A 23,182-nucleotide genomic window follows, 5' to 3' on the forward strand; every position below is an offset into this window, starting at 1 on the left:
TCTATAGTGTACATAATAACACAGAAATCTGGACAATTTACAGACATAAATCAGATTTTTAAATATAGGATATATCAAATGTGCATTGTGAAGTACAGCTATTATTCAAAATTCATAAATATGGTTCCAAACATCAGGTATTGAAAATGAAAATGGAGACTTTCAATTATTTTGAATACCAAGAACTTTATCTCAACTAAATCTGTCAGTACTGCTCATGGACTACTCCTCAAGATATGAAATGTAAATACAATTTTATAACAAGATGGGAACATGGCTGATAAACTTACTTCCCCAAACTTATTTTGCTGGGTTATAAAAATTGTGTGTGTGCGGGGGGGTGTGATTTGGATTTTTAATGTAGCTTTAACAATTTTTCAGTCATATCGCTATGATGTCTGCAGTGTGGCAGTTTATAGTGATGTCTAGCACAGGGGCATCATGCCGCAGACATGTAGCATGATGTCCCACCCAGTCACATTATCCTGACACCAGGCCGACCAGTCCTAACACTAACCTCTTAATGCTGAGCGCCTAGTGAGGCAGCTGTTATTACCAATTTTGTAAGTCTTTGGTATGACTCAGTCGGGGATCGAACCCATAACCTCCTGAATCCGAGGCGGATGCTCTAACCACTAGGCCACCTGAGAGATCTATAAAAATTGTATTAAGTCAATTTAAGAAGATAAGACAAATGGAAATAATTACAGAAAAAACCCACAAAATCTACAGATTTACCTGTAGACCAACCCTTAGAATCTGCACCAGACCAGGGGAAAGTTGTATGCTGACATTGTTTATTCAAAAGGTACTCTTTGATCCCAAGCTGTTCTAGAAGAAGCTGAGTGGCAGTGCTAGTCAATGTGCCTGTTAGACCCTGTGATGCCATCCAGCTTGTCAGGGAGAAGCCTGTGCAGAAATAACATAGGTATTCTATACATATTTCTCATATTTCATATCGATGATCATGATGATTATGATAATAATAATTAATAGTAGCGGTAGTAGTAATGAAAATTGTAATGATAATTAATAGTAGTTTAGTGAAAATTGTGATAATAATTAATGGTAGTAGTAGCAGTTTGGCAATAATAATACTACAAGATGATTAAAACATGGATCAGAAGATCCAACTGGTTTTCACATCATATCCTTAGTACTTTCTACAACTGAAATAGTAAAATATATGCTAATTAGAATTTTATTGGGCTAATTAATATCAGGACTAAATAAATCACTGGCAATTCTGAGTGGTTCACAGCTATATGCATACCCTGAAATGGGTATTGTTAACAAATCTGCATTTCATTTGCATTTTATCTGCACATCATTTGCATTAATGCTCTATTTCCTTTGTGTTCTAGTTCATTCCATTCACAAAAGCATTTCCGCTTCCATGTCACTATTTTTTGTACGAGTTATAAATGCATTCTGAGTTTGCATTTATCACTTCCATTTGTTTCTTTCATTTTCTTTTCATTCTGAATGCATTTACAAAAGCCAGGATTTATATTTTTGATAGCATTAAATGCAAAGAACTACTGATTGTGTGTCATGTCTTAATTAAAGTGTACATTAATAAAATAAAAATTCACCGGATTGTAAAATCAGCAACAAATTTAGAATAAACAAAGGAATTCACTGAATTTTTCTCCCTTGCCAATCATGGTGAGGTCATCATCCCTTAATCTTAAAATGCTGTACAATTATGATTGTGAAGGGAAAGAAAGTCACAACTTTGAACTTCATAACAGAGCCTCCATTAGATAGCTTGGAGGACAGTTTGTGAGTACTGTATATTAGAAAGCTAAGTTTGTCTGATATCAGCTCATGGTTCATTTACTTCAATATAAAGGCTTTCTGCAGAAGTTCAAAATGTACCCAAACTCAAAGTTGCTGATTGTGCATTAGATAAGTGATGTGGAGGCAAGATTTACAAGCTGAATCATACACAATCAAGCTACTGTCCTCTATAGTTGGAACAAGACCTTCCTGTCTGCTCAACAATATGTGTTTGCCATTCATCAAATCTGGGGCTATTTGACACTGATCCCTGAGGTATCCAACATGCAGAAGAAAAGTTAGTCAACAGCAAGTCCTACAAATCTGATCTCCTCCACAACAGCAATAACAGATCAGGATATAGCTTGGGCTCAATGTATGAATTCAATGTAATCTGCAAAAGTGCACACAAACAGTTTAAGATTTTGAAAATAGGAACTCATTATTTTCCAGCCCTTGTGTGATCAACCCTAATTAAACATACCTGTAGCTTCTACTCAACAGTACACATATTCTTTGATCTACTGCAAATTGTAAAGTTATCAGCATCTAAAAAGGAGGCAGTTCTTAGGTACAGGCATTTCACTATGTTAATTTTGACGCTAAAGAGGGTGACTGCAAATATGCTGTGCTCACTCTGAGGACTGCTTTCAGAAAGGATAATACCTAACTCTGAACTTTTAAGTTTAAAGGAGTCTTCTCAACTGGTTTTCTATATATGGTGGAAGTTTTCTGAATAGCATTCTTGTGAGAAGATTATAAATCAAGTTTCAGCCAGTCTATTTGACAATGCTAGGACGATTGTGACCAATTAATCAGATTTCATAAAGCACTTAACACAGCTGCCATTGCTTTTCTGTACCATATTCCATGTTGATTTAATGGAGAAGAAAGAGATCTCCATATTTTCCTCTTTCGCTCGCTAATGGCAAGAATTTATAAATATGGTATTTGATCAGATTTTCACCTGCTGGACTTGCAAAAGTATGCCTATACTACATCCCCAAGCCAACAGGGTGATTAAGATTATGGCAAATAAAGGATAGTTGACAGATAACTGAAAATATAAGGCAATGACCTCAACCTTTGCCCCAAAATATTAAGTAACACACCTTCTAATGATGACAATATGTACATTAAGTTTCAATCTTTAACTTTAAATGACTTAAAGTTATAGAGTGGTGATGGATAGACAAAAATATAAATACTATGTCCTCAACATCTTTTTGAAAAGAGCCATGTGACAATGAAAATATATATGCAACTGCAATAAATGTAAAATTATAATTGTTGAATATTCATCAACAAATTTTATTTCTTATTCTTGCAGTTCCCGTTTCCATCATATTTCTTCATTATTTCATTTGCATTCATTTTGCATTTCATTTATGTTAATTCTGCACTTTATTTGGATTCATTCTTAGTGCCTTTTTCATTTCACTGGCAACATGAACCATTTTTGTACCTTGTTTTTGTCTAAACAATTAATGGCCACTTCTCTTTCAGATATGTGTCTCAATGTAAAATTTACCTGGAATTTTGAAGTCCATGCCCCATGAGCAGGTGGGTTTTGGAAACTCTTTGTTGACAAAAATTGGAAATGTGTAGTCACACTTGCCAAATGAGCTCAGCAAGCAATTCCCACTTGAGTCAAAGCTGACAGATATTGAAAGGTTCAGAAGCAATGTGTTTCTTGCCTTCAGATTGTGAACAACAAAACTGTAAACAAAATAATTGCCAGAGTCAGGAGCATCAATATTCAACAAAAAGCTGGTGATTGTTGGGAAGTTGATCCTGTCAACAAGTTACATTCCGAATCAGAGATTAATCTGTTGTACATGGAAGCACAGAGTGGCAGGATGCTAAATGATTGCTATGCCAAACTTAATAATAATAATAATAATAATAATATTAATGATGACTTTGTATAATGCCTAATCTTTAGAAGCTCTAAACGCTTTGCAACATTAGACAACACCTATAACATAAAAAACACATATATAATATGATTACAAAATAAAACCACATGAAATTAGAAAACAAAAAAACATGCTGAAAATATTTAAGATAGGAAACATTATTAGGTCTTTAAGTTTATTCTTGTAGTCAAAATAGGTGAGTTTTAAGAGCACTCTTGAATGGGATCTCTGTGTCTTTGTGTTCAGTGGGCACTTCATTCCATGTTGCTGGGCCCTGGTATGCAAAAGAATGTTGTCCACATGAAAAACCCATACTTACCGAGTAGTCTCATAGTATGTCATCCAGGAACACTGCCTTCTCAATGGAAAATGTCGTACACTTGGATATGACTTGGTCTAACATCTTATTGAAGGTTTAATTTCAACATCTTTGTTGATACCTTCTCCAAAACATAGATGATTCTTTCGATGTGTTTGGGAGAAAGATGCCAAGTTGATATGTGTACAGCATTCCATAACTAGACTGACCAAATTAATGAGAAGGGTCAGGGTCCAGCTTCTCTACATTTATTATCCATAACACAATGAAGATAGTATAGTTATACATGTCATGAACAAAATCCAAACTAACCAAATGTTTTTGTGGTGTATCATGCAGGATTGTCACCATCCCTGCGGTGGACATCCTAATCTTTTAGTGAATGACCTTAGATTTGGGCTATATGTACCAGTATATGGAACTATGGGCCAGACATGTCAAGACTGATGTTGTATTTGTCACATCTCTATCAAAGGTCTCAAATGCCATTGAATTTCATAACTGTTTTGAAATGTTCTGGAGAAAAAGCCCTGAGAGTGCAATTTTCAAATTATCTACAAAACTCTTTAAAAGCAGAAAAACTAGATCTTCTTGTGTAAAAATATCTTTGGGGTTCCTTTAAGAAGGTAGGATGATGAAAGTGGAGGGGTTCATATAACAAAATCCAGAGACCCACTGACAAAGTTTGGACCATCCTTCCTTTCTGAAAATGGCCGGTCCAAAAATCTGATGAAAGGGGAGTGGGTCATGGTTACTAGGGTGCGTGTGAGGGTGTATACAGATGTATGACAGAAACGTTGGGGATGGAGAAACTGTGTTGCTCTCTCTCCCTTCCCTGCCTGCCTCTGAAAATAGGAGTATATGACTGCCTATAATTCACTTAGTCAAGTGAAAACAACAGAAACCTATCAGTGAGAATTCATCTGTGGATTCTAAGGCAACAACCACCATATCTCATATATGTTCTCTATCAAGGTCAAGATGAGACAGGAGACTTTGCTGAAATGGCAACTCTTGTGCTTCTTGTTTCCTCCATTCCATACCTTGACAAAAGTGAATAACTGAGGGAGACATATTTCCATCATTGCCATGAACTGAATTCCATCCATTTCATTATCAGACTGGCATGTTCCAGCATTGCAGTTTCATCACCCACAGCAGCAGGAAATAATGATTCAGAATCATCAGCATGTATAATCATTTTGCCTGTCAGTTATGCCATCAGTTGCAATTACATTATGAAATGCTGGTCCAGTGGGCCAGCTTGGTCAGATGGCTCCACAAGTAATGCTGGTTCCCTATAAACTTCATAAAAATAGTTGGTCCAGTCAATCGGTCAGCCAGCTTGCCACTCCAAAACCAAAGACTCTTAAATGTACAAAGTTTATTCTCATGGCTGGACCAGTTAGGCAGCAGTCAGACTAGCGTACCAAAGATGGCACATACCTTGTGGTCTGGCCAGCTGGTGTGGTAAGGTTGGTACAACCTGCCAACTATGTGGTACATGGATGGCTTGACCAGTTAGGCAGCAGTCAGACTAGTGTACCAAGGATGGTACATACCTTGTGGTCTGGCCAGCTGGTGTGGTATGGTTGGTACAACCTGCCAACTATGTGGTACATGGATGGCTGGACCAGTTAGGCATCAGTCGGAATAGTGTACCAAAGATGGCACATACCTTGTGGTCTGACCAGCTGGTGTGATTTGCTTGGTACAACCTGCCAACAATGTGGTACGTGGATGGCTGGACCAGTTAGGCAGCAGTCGGAATAGTGTACCAGAGATCGTACATACCTTGTGGTCTGGACAGCTGGTGTGGTATGGTTGGTACAACCTGCCAACAATGTGGTACTTGGATGGCTCACTCACCAGTTATAGATAACAGCCTCCCAACTACTGTAATTGTATAGAACTCATTTGTATGGCGGGGCCAGTTGGTCAGCAGTCAGTTTGGTGTATCAAAGATGATATATGCCTTGCAGTCTGGCCAAATGGTGTGGTATGGTTGGTATGAAACATCAACCTGTACCCATAGGACATGGTCCATACCATGTTCTTCAAAATGTGATTTTTCAAGTCTGGCTTGTTTTCTTAATATTTTCATGCACAGAAGGAGTACAAAGGGATATTTGTTTCTGACCCCTTCTGCCTCAATTGCAGGAACGTAGGCCCTTCTATGCTATCAAAATAACTTTGAAGTGTAATAGCGCTAAAAAATTTCTCTGGTGAAATGGAATATTACCAATCAAAATCACATACAACAAAAGCGAATGGATTTGGATTTTATTTTAAACGTAACTAATTTTTCAGTCATAATCACTACGATGTCTGCAGTGTGGCAGTTTATAGTGATATCTAACACTAGGGCATCATGCTGCAGACATGTAACATCATGTCCTACCCAGATACTTTATCCTGACACCAGGCTAACCAGTCCAAACACTAACCTCTTAATGCTGAGCACCTAGCGAGGCAGCTGTTAGTACCATTTTTATAAGTCTTTGGTATGACTTGGCTGGGGTTTGAACCCACAACCTCCCGCATCCGAGGTGGACACTCGAACCACTTGGCCACAATAGCGATTACAAATGAGAACAGTACAATAACTGTAAAAACATTAATAATCTCACTGGAAGTCATGTAAATGTTGCATGAACCAAATAATAAAATATTCTGACATACTAAACCAATGAAAATAAAATATGGCTGATTTGAAATTTAAGTACAAGACTAAAGAAATTATATGGATGGCATCTTTACAGCATGACAGTAAAAGTAAAAAATTGGTTGAAAACAGGTATAACAACAGTACAACCAAGTGGTTAGAAATGGGAGTTAGCCTGTAAGATTTGCTTCCCTTCCCCCCCCACACACAACTTTTATCTTCTATGCAGAGGGATGGATTTGGAGGTAACAGAGAAAGATGTCCTATTGAAATATGACTAGGCATGTATTTGATGGAGAAATGAAAACTTTGCTTTTTAACCTCTTTGATAAAAATTCTCTAGAGATGTTCCTGTTTTGGGTTTCTTAGTGCAAGATAGGCTATACACTGCAACCAGTATAACTGGCAGACGAAGAACAGGGGAACTCCAGTAAGAACCACCAACCCACAGGAAGCTACTGGCAAGCTTTCTCACATAACCACTGTGGCGAAGGTGGAGACTCAAACCCTTGTAGAACGAGGTGAGATAGCAGTGCTAAACCACTCAGCCACCCACACAGCAAAGGAGGTCTGGGAAGCTTAAGGCAGCTCTTGTACCACCTGGTTCCTCACATCAATACAGCTGCTGCCAAACAGCAAGGACAGAAGGGGTGAAATGATACACCTGTGATGCATATCAATACAATTAAGGATATACAGCCTACAATGATATATTATCAATACTCATACTAACTAGATGGCCTTTCCATCTTTAGAACGTCTGTCTCTGGTAGGCTGAGCTCTTTTACATGATTTACTAGTATTATTTCCAGTATGCAGAATACAGACATATACTTAGCATCTCTTTTTAAACCATTCTCATCCAAGACAAGATAACAAACTTTAAAGAGACTACCTCTTCGCTTTCAGTGATTTATATTCAACACTGTAGGCCAAATAAGGCTGCTCCTTTTGATCAGGTGTAGGGACTCACTTTAGCCACCAGATGGATGTATATTTATTAGATAAGTATCTTCACTTCTAACCTTCAAGATTTTTCATTCTGATTTAGTTTGTTTACCTTAATCCTGACAGAAAAATATAGTTTTGTAGTCCATGATCCTGCCTAGATAAATTGTTTGAGAACAGAAATTAAAATTGCATTCTACTTTTACTACGAGTTCCATGCCAAATGTCATCAATGCTATAGTTCTGTCTCATCTGTCAACAAATTAAACATCAATTGTCTTGCTATTAATTTCATGGCTGATGTTAAGGCATTAAAGCTTGCTACACTGGCTAGTAAGCAGCTACCTTCAGCCAACACTGCACTTATCTATAGCCACTTGGCTCTGACCCTACACTCCAACATCAATGTCCAAATATCAAGAAAGAGGTGGAAAGGGTCAGAGGAGACTGAGACTACTTTATGCCAAATAAGCTCTTGCAATAAAATAATTACCAAGAAATTGGAGGGTAGGGTAGCAATATTATGAACCAAGTCTCTAGTCAATTTGTAGTGGCAAGTGTTTGTTGTCAAGTCCTTTCCATTTTCACTAATAAAATTGAGTACCTATTCCTGGAACAGCTGTCTCAGATGGATTCTCAATTTAAAGAACAAGGTAACAAGGGCAACAACTAATAAAATTCTTGATGCTGAAATTAAAATAACTTGCATACGGTAAGGATCATATTGTATTGATTTTCCACCACTTGTATCGATATGTACAGCAATAATATTAATACATCGATATACTGATGAATAATTTCACCCCTAAATGGCAGTGAGCATAAAGTTCAAAGAACGAGACTCAAGTGAAGCTGAGCAAAGAAAGGCATATCATCTTAAAAGATCAAAACTGAAAGAAGCTGTCAGGGCATTAGCAACAGAGTGATTCATGACTTTGTTATTCAACCTCACCAAGTTGGCACTGTACAATTCCAAGTGTGTGTGGTACCAGCAGAATGAATATAAATGACTTTCAAAAAAGAAAGCTTTTGAATGCTGTGGGTCCAGATTTTCTCTGATAGATGGTCAGAGGTCAGTATGTTATCAAATAAGCATTCTATTCATCTACTTTATTGAAAGATGCAAGAGTGGGGAGTTACAAATTCCATAAGTTTTGGGACATATGATCTAGGTAACAAAAAGTTTAACCACAAGTTTTGGGACATATGATCTAGGTAACAAAAAGTTCAACCACAAATTTTGGGACATATGATCTAGGTAACAAAAAGTTTAACCACAAGTTATGGGACAGGAAAAAAAATAATTTATCTTTTCTTGTCCCAAAATATATGGTAAATATGGTAGTGAAATTTCCATGCATCCTGTTGTATTTACCTACATCTGCTCACATCTGAACAGATGGAGGTATTTTGATACAATAATTATCCATAATTTATAATTTACTTTTAAATTTTAATTTATTCAGCTTATCTTAACAGTTGAGTAAACATTTTATATTTATTTAATATTATGCTGAGTGGATTTCTATATGCACAACTTTTAACTAATTTGAAAGAGTTCTCACACATCACTACTAATGTTTCATGGTTTTCTCATTTGTGCTCCCTGTCAGCATCTCTAATATTATGCTGATTTTCTATACGGTGGTAAAATTAAAATTTATTTCTTTGGATAACAAGAGGCAGTGTGGTGTGCCACAGCAAAAGCTTAAAATAGTAAAAATCTGATTGATGGGTAACCACCCACCAATGAGAATTTCTTCCATTTGTCTATAGCATTTACAGACAGATAAGACACACCAGGAGGGCTAGATTGTAGTGTTATCAGAGTTTATTTCTTAATGTTAATTTGATCAGGGAATGTACTAGATGGAGAAAATGAAGATAAATGAAGAATGAACTGTAGCTCACACTTACCTATTCTAGTAAATTTAGGTCACACTAACCTATTTAGAAAACTTAAACTGTACACATCAAGATATATTCACATATCAAATAACTTGACTCTTTGGCCAGCTGTTCATGTGAATCATATATATATTCATGTGAATTATATATATATATATATATATATATATATATATATACGCATATTCAAAATGGATATATTGTATCATACCATCCAAACAGTTTCTTTCATATTAGCAATCCAAACTTTTCACTACTAGTATATACCTTGATTTTGTGATTTAGAAATCTTACAACAATTATCATTGACAAAGGAAAATCATTTGCGCTGCTCTTGCCAACTAACCACATATGACATGCCACTGTAAAATTACATGCTCTGACAAAGTAACCATAAGAGCATCTGAAGAAAACAGGTCCATCTATAAAACTTACTCTATCCTAGCCACTCCCTGTAGTGAGTAATGCTGCAACACTCCCCAATCAAAATCAAACATCGTCTTTTCCTGCTTTAATTTCTCAATTCCAAGACTCAACTTGAAATTGCAGGGATCAATCTCAAAAAAGAAATTGAGTGATCTACGGATGAATCCTATATCCACACAGCAATCTACAGCTGTACACGAGTCTTTGAGGAGACATGAGGCATATTCTGGGATAGCTGAGAAATTTGAGGATATCCTTCGGCATTCTGAAAGAATCCAAATGATTGGTCAGCAGCCTGTGTATTAACTATTTTCTGTGGTGTACCAATTTTAAGGTGATTTGATGGTCACTACACAGTACAAATTTAAAGACCCCAAAAACAATTATCTTTCTTGGGGAAAAATGTTACCCTTTGTCAATCTATGAATTTAGGTATCCATGCAAATGTAATGTTTAACAAGTTAATGAAAACAGATGCTTCAAAAATAAATTAATTCAACATATTATGACAAAGCTGTTTAATTAACATTAAAGTTTTACAAATTATGTATTAAATATCTGCAATTTACTGTCAATGCATGTTTAACTTTTTGCTAAATTTTTAAAATATAGTGCTCATAAGATGACTGCTAAAAAATTAATTCCCATAAACCATGATGTACCTGTTTTTTAAAAGTATGACCTTTTTAATTTGTTAGGGACAGAAAAGATAAATATTAAAAAGTGATGCCTTAAAACAAATTTAAAAAAATGAGATAGGACTTGTTTCCACCCCCATCCCCCCAAACTCCTTTAAGATGCCCATACTCAAAACATACTTGAACAAAATAGACCTTCTACTCTGACCTAGGACATAATCACAAAGACTTATGACAACTCCCAGACACAAGTACATGCTCAAGCTCAATACTTTGTCAATAATCACAGAATTGTAATAAACATAATATTAATAATAAACATTTGTAATAAATCAGAAACTATTTGTAATAAATATTATATTAAAAGTAAACATTTGTAATAAATTGGAAACCATTTATTTGTAATAAATATAATATTAATAGTAAACATTTGTAATAAATTGGAAACAATTTATTTGTGATAAATATAACATTAACAATAAACATTTGTAATAAATTAGAAATAATTTATTTGTAATAAATATAATATGAATAATACACAAATAACTGTCAAATGATGTGCATTAAATCATGAAATTTAATGTCACCAAAAATCATGAATCCGGATCTTTGGTTAATTTTAAGATTGCTCCAAATGTGAGACATGGGGGTGGACGGGGGAGGGTGGCTTTCAGGTGATTTTGGGGTGAGGGTACTGTAAAGAACTCAAATACAGGTGATGGATGGTAATACCAATGTTTTATGCTTGATCAATTAAATCATAATTGTATGGATGGTAGGATCCTTGAAAAAGTGCCTTTCAAGCACCCTGAACATTATGGAACAAACCTTATTAAAATCTAACATATATTCTATCATTATGGAATCAAAACCAAAGATATCTGAACCCCTCCACAACCAAGCTGAGCAAATGAATGAATATTGCTTCGAGCTGGCCATATTTTCCCATGTTCTTAACCATACCATTGGTCCATCCTGTTGGTCGAGTTGTCCTACTACATGGTGGGGTCTGCATGTACTCAGACAGTCCCAAGGTGTCCAGAAGCTTCCCAGCCATCGAGCTGCTGTCCCAGGTAACACCTTTCAGATAGTTTGTCAGGGAGAAATCTGTAACACATGCAGAACATTCAATTTATATGGTTACAGCAAACTAATGAAATAATGAGCTATGGAACCAGCCTACATATGCTGGCATATTAAGTACTGTATTTGAGAGAGTGAAGGTCGCTGAATGGCTGAAAAAAAAAGTACCATGGAAATAGTATGATAGTTCAGACAAAGCATATGTATGTGTAAAGTGCACGTAACAGTAGGTTTGAGCCTTAAACAATTTTATTATTATCAATGTCACTGCATAGTTAGTACTGAAGTAAGTAGGGAGAATCATTTTTGTGGCCATCTACAAGAGCACCTTTCACAAAAACAAGATGTGCAGCAGCATTTTTCATTTTTAGATGTTTCGTCTTGGATAAATCAATAAATGGATGTAAATGTGTTTCACTGATCTTACCAAAAAAAAAGTACAGCAAACAAACATTAACAATTTACAGTCTATGGGAAGTGAATTGGTTGTCTGTGTCCTAAAGCAACAAAATCATCCTGTGAAAAGAGACATGGATAATGTATATGCAACTCTTTTCTCACCCATTTTATCAGTCAGTTTGGGTGAATTTACATTTAATTTCAAGAATAACTTGTTTATCTTGTAAATTTTAAATATAAATTCCAATTTTTCATCATGCAGGATTTTTAAAACAGGTATTCTATAAGAGCTTACTAAAATGTGATACGATGATTTTCAAAGTCATACTATATTCAGCCAAATCTGTGTCATAAATTTAAGCAAAAAAATGTATGCTTAACAATTCTTGGCTTCTAGAAATGGACCTATATGACTGTATTACTAATGGTTAAGAAGAAAAATGTTAAATTATTATAGTAATTTAAAAAGTAGGTCTAAAAATACTGTATTTTTCTCTATTTTCTCAACTGGGGTGCATCTACCCAGGCAAGACAGTTAATTTATGAATATTTTTTTCTATATTTTTCAACCATTTTTTCAAATGTCTTACTTGCTATGAAAAGATCTCTCTCTGCCCCAGGTGCAATAATGCAAATGGTCAAGGAAATATCTTCTTCTGACAACTGATAAGACAATTTTTAACTTGCAATTTCATTATCATCAAAAGATTCCAAGATTCACTTGCTTTTTCCATGGCAACCACTCCATTTTACAATTTCATATAAACATCTGTCAGATATGCCTCTTACAAGGAAGAAAGGCTGATGCAACTAATTTTATATATTTACATTCAACGATGGTGAGTAATTTTTCAAGGAAAACAAAAGTACATATGGACTAGGAGCCCATATAATGACGACTTGTGATTAAATATTAAGATTATTATTATCTGCAACTAAATATGTTTACTTGGATTCAGAATATTGGTTTCCCATCAGGAAATCCTTGTGTACTTGCTGTTTTCCATATTCATTACTTAAGTTTAAGTAAGAGACCTGATTTTGTTGACAACTATAAATGTTCTAGAATTGAACTTTTGAATCACATCATGGGACTCATACTGTGACTTAGGTTTTCATATAACGGAGAAGTAAGCAGAAATTCTGTATTCCTATCTTAACATCCAAAGTGGAATCAGTCTTTGAGTTGTGTTCAGTATTTAATTTAAGAGGATTTATTTATTTAAATTATTTTTGGGAATTACAATGTGTTCGTTAATAATTTTGGACAAATCACTATTTGGGGATCTGATACTTCAAGACTATTAGCACATCAACACAGCCAGGCTATTGGTATATCAGCATACACACTGGAATTCATTCGGATCAGGAATGAAATTCAGCTGGAACTATATCCTTTTGGACTTGTCATAGAAATTTATGGACTAGTTGGGATTTAATTCAATACTGTAAATCATTTGAAATTTTCACTTTGTATTCTACAGAAATTGTTTCATATTACAAAACTTATTTTAAGACTATTGAATCATACCACAAGGTGCCTGTATCAGGAGTAAACAGTCCTGCTGCTTAGAGCTTGTATAAAACTATCCTTGTAAAATGTTTGCTGTGCTGTAATATATTACCTGGTACACGCCATCCAGTACCTTTGGGGCAGAGAGGTTTAGGGACCTTAAGTCCACGGAATGGAGTAACCTGGAAGGCACAGGGGCGAGTCTCATCACTCTCCATGCAAATGCTTAGTGTAAGGTATTCAAACTCAAACATCCCATCATTAGGTAGGTCATGTAGTACAAAGCTGAAATTATGTTTAATCATGAGTAATGTAAATGGTACAGTATATGCCTGTAACATGGTTTAATTATCATCTATGATGACATTTCAGTGCAGAAACCAATCAGTAAACTTGACTTCTGACCTTCTAAGCAGAACTAATAAGCTTCTCCCTTAACCTAAGTGCAAACCAGCCACAGTCCAGATCTGTGATGGAAATATAATGTCATTCTATGGAAACCATTTTTCTTCTTCAACCAGTGACATTCACCTTTGACCATTTGACCCCAAAATATATAGGCTTCTTTCTTACTCCACGTGCAAGCTGTCCACAAATTTTGCCACTGGTATGTGATGAAACTTAACGCAACTGTGCAAAAACCATATTTATTCTTTTAGTCACGGTGACCTTGACCACTGATCTTGTTACTACAATATCAACAGTTTTCCTTAACTCAAGTTTAAATTATCCACAAAGTTCAATCACAGTAGATGATGGAGAACTGAAAATATTATGCACAAACCATCTTTTTCTTCTGATCAAATACCTTGACCTTCTAAATCTGAAATTAATAGGGTTCTTCCTTACCTGAAGAACATGCAATCCAAAAAGGATTGGCTACTATTTGGACTCTGTTAATGATGGAGAGCAAGGGTTGTTGTGCAGAAAGGTTTTTTCATTCAGTCAGTGACCTTGACCTCTGACCCCAAAATCAATGGGGTTCCTCCTTTCTCTAGATGCAAGCCATCCAAAAGATTTGGTAACTGCAAATGCTGGAGAACTTGAGTTATTGTGGGAAATCATTTTTCTTCTTTCAGTCACAGTGATACTGACCTCTAAGTAATTAAACCCAAAACCATTAGGGTTCTTTCTTAGCAAGTTCACAAATCCATCAGAATTGGTAGATGGTGAACAACTGAGTTGTTGTTTGGAAATGAAACTGGTAACGAAAGCATAAATTGACAGATAGCATTGTAATATAATATCCTCCATGTACCAAAAAGTGTTGTGCTGTATATAACAATACTTCAAAACTTGGTAATAAAATATTTTAAAATCTGGCTCACAAGAGGTTATTGAAAATGTAACAAAAAATTAATTGGCTACAAAGAAAAAAGATATCTATGTTTGACCTGCCAAATGAATATTGGATTCCTACTCTAAGAATGCAAATACGGTTTATAATTCTTGCTATTTGGCACTTCTTGACAATTTCACAATATCATGCATCCGGTACTGGGTAAAAGTCTGTTCTTACATGTGTGTGTGTGTGAATATATATATATATATATATATATATATATATATATATATATATATATATATATATACTTACTCAGTACGAATAATACCATAAAGCCATAACTGTTTCTTTACACCTGAAAAAAATAGCACAGACACTTTTAATTTTTTCAACCCAATTATCTCACTTTTTCTGCAAATACATACAGGCAGTCATTTATAAGTGATAATCAATCATTTAATTTTAAGGACAGAACATAATGTAAAGTACAGTGAACTCACTATTTTTATTGTGGTACCAATTATCTTTGATTGTGGTTAATACAAAAGATTTTAAAGTCAAAACAAATGGATACTCCTAAAAATAAATGAATTCACAGAAATACAAAATATTGCTTAACTGGAGGTAAATGATTGTTTTTTTCCCAGAGAATTACATGAATAATTTTATTTATTTTAATTTTAACCTGCTATGTCATAACTGGCATTGACTGGAAACAAGTACATGTATTTGTAAGCAAAATATAGAGATTTTATTTTAGTTTTTAAATTATCTGTATAAAGCATATTATGAGGTAAAATCTAAAAGTTCTTTACCTGCACCCAGCTAATCAAGAGTTCAACAGCTATAGTCTAAAAGAAGCTGTGGTAGCTTTGTGGTTAGCATACCAGACTCATGACCAAAAGGATGCTAGTTCGAATCCTACCATTGAATTATTCCATTTGACAATACACTTTACTCCAATTGCCTCAGTGTTAATAACTTATTTCTGCTGTTGTAAATGAACATAAAACCAAATCAAACATAACCACAGCTTCTGGGCAGACAGATGCCACTAAATCAAGATGACCCAATTACAGGCAAAGATGGAATAAAAATATATAAATTCTCTTGACAAATTTCTTTCTAATTTTTACAGTAGAGTACAACAAAAATGCTTACCCCACTCAAAGTCAAACAGTGTAACTGTGTATTCAAGCTGTTCTATGGAGAGATGGAACACATATTCACATGAATCCAACAGCAGGTTGATAGAGAAGTGTCTGTTCAGCAAAGGGATGTACACACAAGCATCAATCCCTGTACAAACTGATGGAATGTGGCATCGTAGGTTATCCGGTAAAATAACATTATCCACACTGAGTGGTTTTGCACAATCTGAACAAAGGGAGAATAGTAAAAGAATTCATTAAATTGGCCCATTCCAGCTACTTCAATGTACAAACTGAAAAGCCTTGATGCCAGAATACTTGTATAAAAACTGATCAAATTCTTTTGAGCAGCTTTTGAAATAAAATTGTTTAACATCTTATATTTTGCATAATGACAGCAAAGGTGGACTGACATAACATGTATTAACCTAAAAGACCTTATGCAAAGATGCTTTCCATCAACTTTTGTCAAATTCTGGCAAATAATTTTTGAAAAGAAGTCATTTAAAGGTTTTTACTTTTTACTAATGCTGGACAAGACCTTCACGTTGATACATGATAAGTGTGTGATAGCGGTTGAGTAGGTAGTAGGTTCTCATTAAAGCACTCACCAGAGCCCAACAGTCAACTGACTTCTTTTATATTTGAATAGCTGAAAGCATGTCACATTTATGATGATTGTAAGGAAACTAAAATAAACCAGTGTAATCAGTCATTGCATAGCTCATCTAGTTTCTAGTAATCAATGTCAACATTGTCATGCAGAATTAAATTCAGAAACACTGATCTTGGCCTCATTTCTAACTGCAGTTTTTGTGAGCATATTTAAAAATCTTTATATCTGAAATTTCAATCATTTTAAAATAGGAAAGTTGTACTATATAGCCAATATTGTGCTAACATTGTGAAGAAAAAAACCTACCTACCTACCCATCCACTCAAAACCCTACCTACTGTGACAGAGAACTAAAGACATACAAGAATGAAAAAAGAATGTAAATAATGGTAAAAACAAGTTGATACAAAGCTGATTAATGTCACTTTTATTAAGAATAAAATCATTATTAAGAATCACTTTTAAAATCACTGTTCTTAAAACCTGCTTGAAAAGCTGTTATCATTGCCCATCCCTAGAAGCCTGATATTACAGAGTGAAAGTCTTAGGCTTTGAGTAATCTTAGAGTAACTGCCTGTAGCACACTGTTCCTGCATCAATAAATACCTTGATTAGCCACTGCAGGTCAGACCTCACCTGAAAACCATGCATTTCCCTCGCCCATTTCCTATAACCATTCAGTACACAACAGACAGTTAACCTGCCCTGGGTAATATATTACAACATACACTATATAATCATTAATATGGAAGGTTATCATCCACTACACATATTCCTCCTTTCAACTGCATTGGTATTATGTTACGTGTTTAGGCTCGAATAAACAGTAACACAAGAAAGTGTGAAAAAAACGAGCTTTGAAAAAATATAATAATTTATTTCCCTGGAAAAATTCTGTAAAAATTCAAAAATATGAACTTATGGTTTTAAGACTCAAATCCAAAAAGTATCCAAGAATAATCCACAAATAAAATTTTATAAGTCCTAATAACAAAATGTTCTACTGATTCCAAGTTCGAGTCCCAACAAAGAATCCAAGATGGAAGACAATGACATATGCTGTAACCTGCAGCGTTTAAGTCTACAGTTCCTTGTTGAAACAAGAAATATCACTCTGGTTTTGGAAATCTGAATAAATTTTTATAAAAGCTGTCCTTGTTCAACAATTTCATATGAGCACATGTATTTTCCAGAAAAAAAGAATTAATCCTGTTGAATCCAAGTAATTTGAAATAACTCAAATGACACAACACCTTCCAGTGTAAAGAAAAAGCCCAACTGTGTTTACTTCTCTAAAATTTTGGTTTAAAACTTGAATTTTATGCCCCGGATAAGGGTCACATGGTCATGTTTACATATAACAAAAGTCACGTAGCCCCTGTATGTCCTTGATTAGATCCAATCATTTTCCTCTAAGAAATAAATTATAAAAATTGTTTGCATCTTAAATCAGTAGTCCCATCATGACCTCAACAGCAACAAATTAAAAAAAAATAAAACAAATAAAAAGATTCTAAAACTTAAATACAATTAAATCAGATAAAATTTAAACAAATATACATAACAATTGGACACCAAGGGCCTTGTCACAAACTACCTTAAAATTATTCCTTTCTTTTATGTATGCATTAAATAAGTTTAGATGCTTAATATAATAAATACCTGAAAATATAGTATCTGAAGTCAACTGTGCTAAAACGCACTATCTTAAGTTCACTGTAGAATACAAACACATGTAAGTAATATGATCCTGATAGTGGCGTAATAGTTCTCACCAGGCAAGACGCTCATGCACTTCATGATACCTGCAATGGGTCTGTACAAAAATGACCATATGCAATGTAAAACTTTGCCTGTCACAAGTACAATTTCTATGGACTGAAGCTAAAAAACCTGGACATCTAGAGTGGCCAGATTAAGGTAGGAAACTTCTTTATTTCTTTTATTTTTAATAATATTGGGAAAAAGTGTTGCAATTATACTATTGGGAGGTAAAGCTTTTATTTTTGTTATTTTTGTTTATATAGAATAGGAGTAGTGTTTTGAGGATTCTATTTTATTTATTACATCTCATTCTAGTAGATTGTTTTTCACTACTTACATATTTATTACTACAAGTCATTCCTTATAACCTACAGACTATTATTTTTATCAAATACATTGATTGTAATACATATTCAATTATGCAACATTAGTACACTGTATATTAATAAGCTTTTACACTGTAATCTACTTGTAAAGGTCAGGTGCAATGTAAATATTTCATATTTTCATTGTCCTGCATTCATCCAATGTTAGGATTGTTTTCATTTAGTGTAGAGAGATCAAAGTAAATGTAGCCATGATATAAAGGAGCACTGGAATAAAAGAGCACGAGGGAACTGTATATAAGTCATTCTATGTAATGCACACATTAACCCTATAATATATGACTCAAAATGACTTTCATTTTGTAGCTGCTTCCAACCCTGGGTTGAGACTGCTCAAGGAAGATTTATCCAGGGAATCCTGCCACAAGGGTGGACAACCCGGGATGTCATAAAAATGTTGGGACACAGGAGCCCCAGTCACATGAACTGCTTCGTCAGGACTAAAGACTGCTGAAGGGAAGAGTTGTGCTAGCCATGGAATCCTGCCACAAGGGCAGACAAAACCGGGACATCCTAAGAACATCAGGACATGGGAGCCCCAGTAACAAGCACCCTATAATTCATTACACAGTGGATAAGCCATAGGAAAGCACACCTACACAATGAAGGAACCATTGGAGGTCGTACCTATGAATTGAATAGGCCATTGGAGGGCATGTATTCCATGAATAGTTTTTCAATGAGGAAATATCAGTGAACATAAACTTTAAGAAAATACAATATTAAAGAACATTTTAACTGCAGTTATTTATTTTCATATTATTGTGTAATATACATTTTTTAATTATCTATCATAATCATCTAATTAAATCTTAAATCTTTTGTCCATGTTGTCTCTATATTCCCAATAAGTAGCATTCCAAACTCTGTTTTGTGACAGCCTTCTGAGGTGACTAGGTCATATATGGGTCTAGCATAAATGAATCAAAATATCATAAATACTGAACCCATGCTAGCATTATATGTTGATCACTGTTACCTTTGATTTTAAGCATGTAGTGGTAAGAAAGATGCATCCATTTATCAAGTTTTGTGTAAAACATAAACAGCACCCAAAAAATGTAATATCTGTACATAGTCACTGAGCAATAAATATAGGTCACAGACAGCTTTTTTGTCAAAAAGGATGTAGACAAGATGAAACCAACTCACCATGTTTCAAGATTCAAGGTAGGACATACAATATGCCAAAAATGGATGTGGTCATGATCTAAATACAAGAACTTAAACAAAAATGAAATATATGTCATTATATATGTCAAACTTAAAGACCTAATAATGTTTCCTACCTTAAATATTTTCAGCAGGTTTTTTTATGCTTTCTAATTTCATGGTGGTTGTTTTTCGTAATCATATCAGTATATATGTTTTGAGGTGTTATAAAGTGCTTAGAGCTTCTAAAAATTAGGTGCTATATAAAGTCCTCATTATTATTATTATTATTATGAGTGTTACATATATCTGATTTAATTAATATTTATTTTAATTTGTTTGTCAGTTTTAAATATTTTATTCTATTATATGCTATTATATAATGTAAATTTATTCACTGTAGATATTTTTCTAGAAACCTGAATCATTCTTTTTGTAAACACCAGCTGTTGATCTAAATTCTGACCTTGTTTCAGAATTTGTAGCAACCTTCATAAACAAGTTCATATTTATTTTTAAATGATTGGTTTTTGTCAGGGTCATTTTTGGTCTACATGACATAAACACGATCACGTGACCCCCCCTTTCAATTTTGCAATTCTGGTTTTTCCATTACTGCACATTTGTTAGTTTTAACAGAGATGCATAGAGAGAGATTTCTCAGTTCTGAGCTTTTTACACTGATGTCAAGTTATTTTGCTGTAGCCAGATTTTGAGTTATAATTTTCTTCAGATCAATTGGTTTTCAAAAGGATTAATTCTTTTTTCTCTGGAAATATTTTGAGAAGTGCTAACACAGAAATTTTGGAAAGACATTCCTTACAAATTTAATTTGGATTTCCAACATCAGAGTGACATTATTTGTATTTCTACAAGGAAGTGTAGATAAGCACAGTACAGACTACAGCATATGTCATTGTCATCCATCTTGGATTTTCCATCAGGTTTCGAACTTGAAATTATTAGAATATTTAGTACTAGGATTTTTTGCAATTCAATTTGTGGATTATTCTTAGATTATTTTTGGATCTGATTCTTGAAACCGTAAGTTCTTCTCCTTTTTTCATTTTTCACAGAATTTTTCCAGGGAAATAAATTATTTGTTAAATTTTAAAAATCTTGTTGCTTTCACTCTTCTGTGTTACTGTTTTTTCAAGCCTAAACATGTAACAATGAGCTTCTTTTGTTGCAGTGTTGTGGCTTGTTAAGTGTGGAAAATACACAGACATTTACTCTCAAAATGTGAATCTGCCACTACTCGGCCCTGGGACAAGTAAGTGGTAAAGACTTAAAGCAGTCAATTTACACTCAAAATGTGAATCTGCCACTACTCAGAGCTGGGACAAGTAGTAAAGACTTAGAGCAGTCAATTTACACTCAAAATGTGAATCTGCCACTACTCAGCCCTGGGACAAGTAAGTAGTAAAGACTTAAAGCAGTCAATTTACACTCAAAATGTGAATCTGCCACTACTCGGTCCTGGCCAAGTAAGTAGCAAAGACTTAGAGCAGTCAATTTTAGTACGATGATATGCTTTCTAAAGGAAATTAAAGGGATCTACACCCTAGAGCATCATTGGGTTTGCTAAAATGAAGGAATGGTGTACATACATACATAAATAGCAAGGCAAATATACAGATTGATAGATACATAGATGGATGGACAGAGAGACAGATCGATCGATCAAAAGATGGATATATAGCTAGAAAGATTAAAGAACCTATTTTCCAGTTGCCAGTTGTGGTGGGTGAGTATAGTTTGGACTGGAAGCTGCAGGGTTCCACCAAGAGGTAACTATACAATCCTGTCTCCTTAAAAAACTTGTCCACAAGATTGCTACCAAGTTGGCTTACTGCACCCCTTCCATTCTCCAGGATCCATTTCTCCATTGAGAAATCTGAAGAAATGATTGAAAGTAGTTTTTAAGATAGATGTATGAAACCATATATAAAATCCAATTTTTAAGTAAATTGTAAATATATACTAAACTGAATTTATAACATTTGACATTTAAAGTGGAACCTGTTTATGTAACATACATATATGCCTAAATATGCGCACACATTTCCAATGGGTCAAAATCTGTGCCCAATTTTCACTCAGTACATATTTCACAATCCAAGCAAGAACTGCATGAGGAGCAGTTGCTAAAATCTACCTTACAACGATTTTGTCAGAACTTACCACTATTAATGTCAGATGTCTCTTTACTACTTACTGGGTTAAATTCATCTAAAAAATAATCTCTATTCATGTTCTTTTGCACCATGACCATAATTGGGAAAAATAATACACATCCAAAGTGAAGAGCTCCCAACAGAAAAGGAGATAATTTCTAGTTTGTACATACACACAACTGGGACCTTGTTTACAATATTATTTGTATCCACTTATTTTGGAAGATGAAAACTCATATTTTCCCAATAGTGTGTGTGTGTGTCTGTGTTTGTTTGTGTGTGTGTGTGGTTTGTGTGTGTGTGTGTGTGTATATATATATATATATATATATATATATATATATATATATATATATATATATATATGTTATTAACCTTATAAGGTTAACGAGCCCCATCTGCCCGAAGCATCTGGTTTTGAGGAGCCAGAAACTCACCTGTCATCCCTTCTCCAGTCAGTTTAAACAGCTTCCGCCACTCGTGAAGGCCCGGAGCTGGATTTGGTTGTCATAGGCTCTGTCAGATGCAAGCCATTGGGAGATTTCCAAGGGAAGTGGGTGCTTATCTCCCACATCTGCCCCTGGCGATGACAACCCTTGAAACGCAAGGTTAATACCATTGTCTCACTACAGGAGACACGACTACCAGACTCTGGGTCCCTCAGAGAAAAGAACTACACATTCTTCTGGCAAGGAAAGAGTGATGACGAACCCAGAGAGTTTGGTGTTGGATTCACTGTCAGGAACACTCTGCTGAGGATTATAGAACCCTGCCAACAAGGAAATGGAAGACTGCTATCCCTCTGCCTCCACACCACAAACAGGCCTGTCAACCAGATCAGCGTTTACACTCCCCACTAAGATCCCCCACAGATACCAAGGATGAGTTTTACGATGAGTTAAATTCGCTGATCGACAAAATTCCCAAGGAAGAGAACTTGATTTTGCTGGGCGACTTCAATGCTAGGGTGGGTGCCGACCAAGACTCTTGGCCCTCCTGTCTTGGCAAGTAAGGTGTTGGGAAGATGAATGAGAATGGTCAGCGCCTTCTA

At 34.9% G+C, this 23,182-nt stretch overlaps 1 protein-coding gene across 1 annotated transcript in view; it reads right to left on the reverse strand.

The window, feature by feature from the left end:
• Positions 1 to 23,182, reverse strand: part of LOC149782249 (uncharacterized) — a 665,894-nt gene that overhangs the window by 449,911 nt on the left and 192,801 nt on the right. The window contains exons 66-73 of the mRNA XM_089935099.1: positions 21,675 to 21,851; positions 16,047 to 16,262; positions 15,198 to 15,240; positions 13,713 to 13,885; positions 11,569 to 11,712; positions 9,977 to 10,232; positions 3,314 to 3,501; positions 739 to 909 (exon numbers count right to left, since the gene is read on the reverse strand). Of these exons, the coding sequence (XP_089791225.1) occupies positions 739 to 909; positions 3,314 to 3,501; positions 9,977 to 10,232; positions 11,569 to 11,712; positions 13,713 to 13,885; positions 15,198 to 15,240; positions 16,047 to 16,262; positions 21,675 to 21,851 (1,368 nt within the window). The remainder of the gene's footprint in view (positions 1 to 738; positions 910 to 3,313; positions 3,502 to 9,976; positions 10,233 to 11,568; positions 11,713 to 13,712; positions 13,886 to 15,197; positions 15,241 to 16,046; positions 16,263 to 21,674; positions 21,852 to 23,182) is intronic.

Source organism: Sinohyriopsis cumingii, chromosome 15, assembly GCF_028554795.1.
Source record: "Sinohyriopsis cumingii isolate HCF-2022 chromosome 15, ASM2855479v2, whole genome shotgun sequence".
In the NCBI taxonomy this organism is placed as follows: Eukaryota; Metazoa; Mollusca; class Bivalvia; order Unionida; family Unionidae; genus Sinohyriopsis; species Sinohyriopsis cumingii.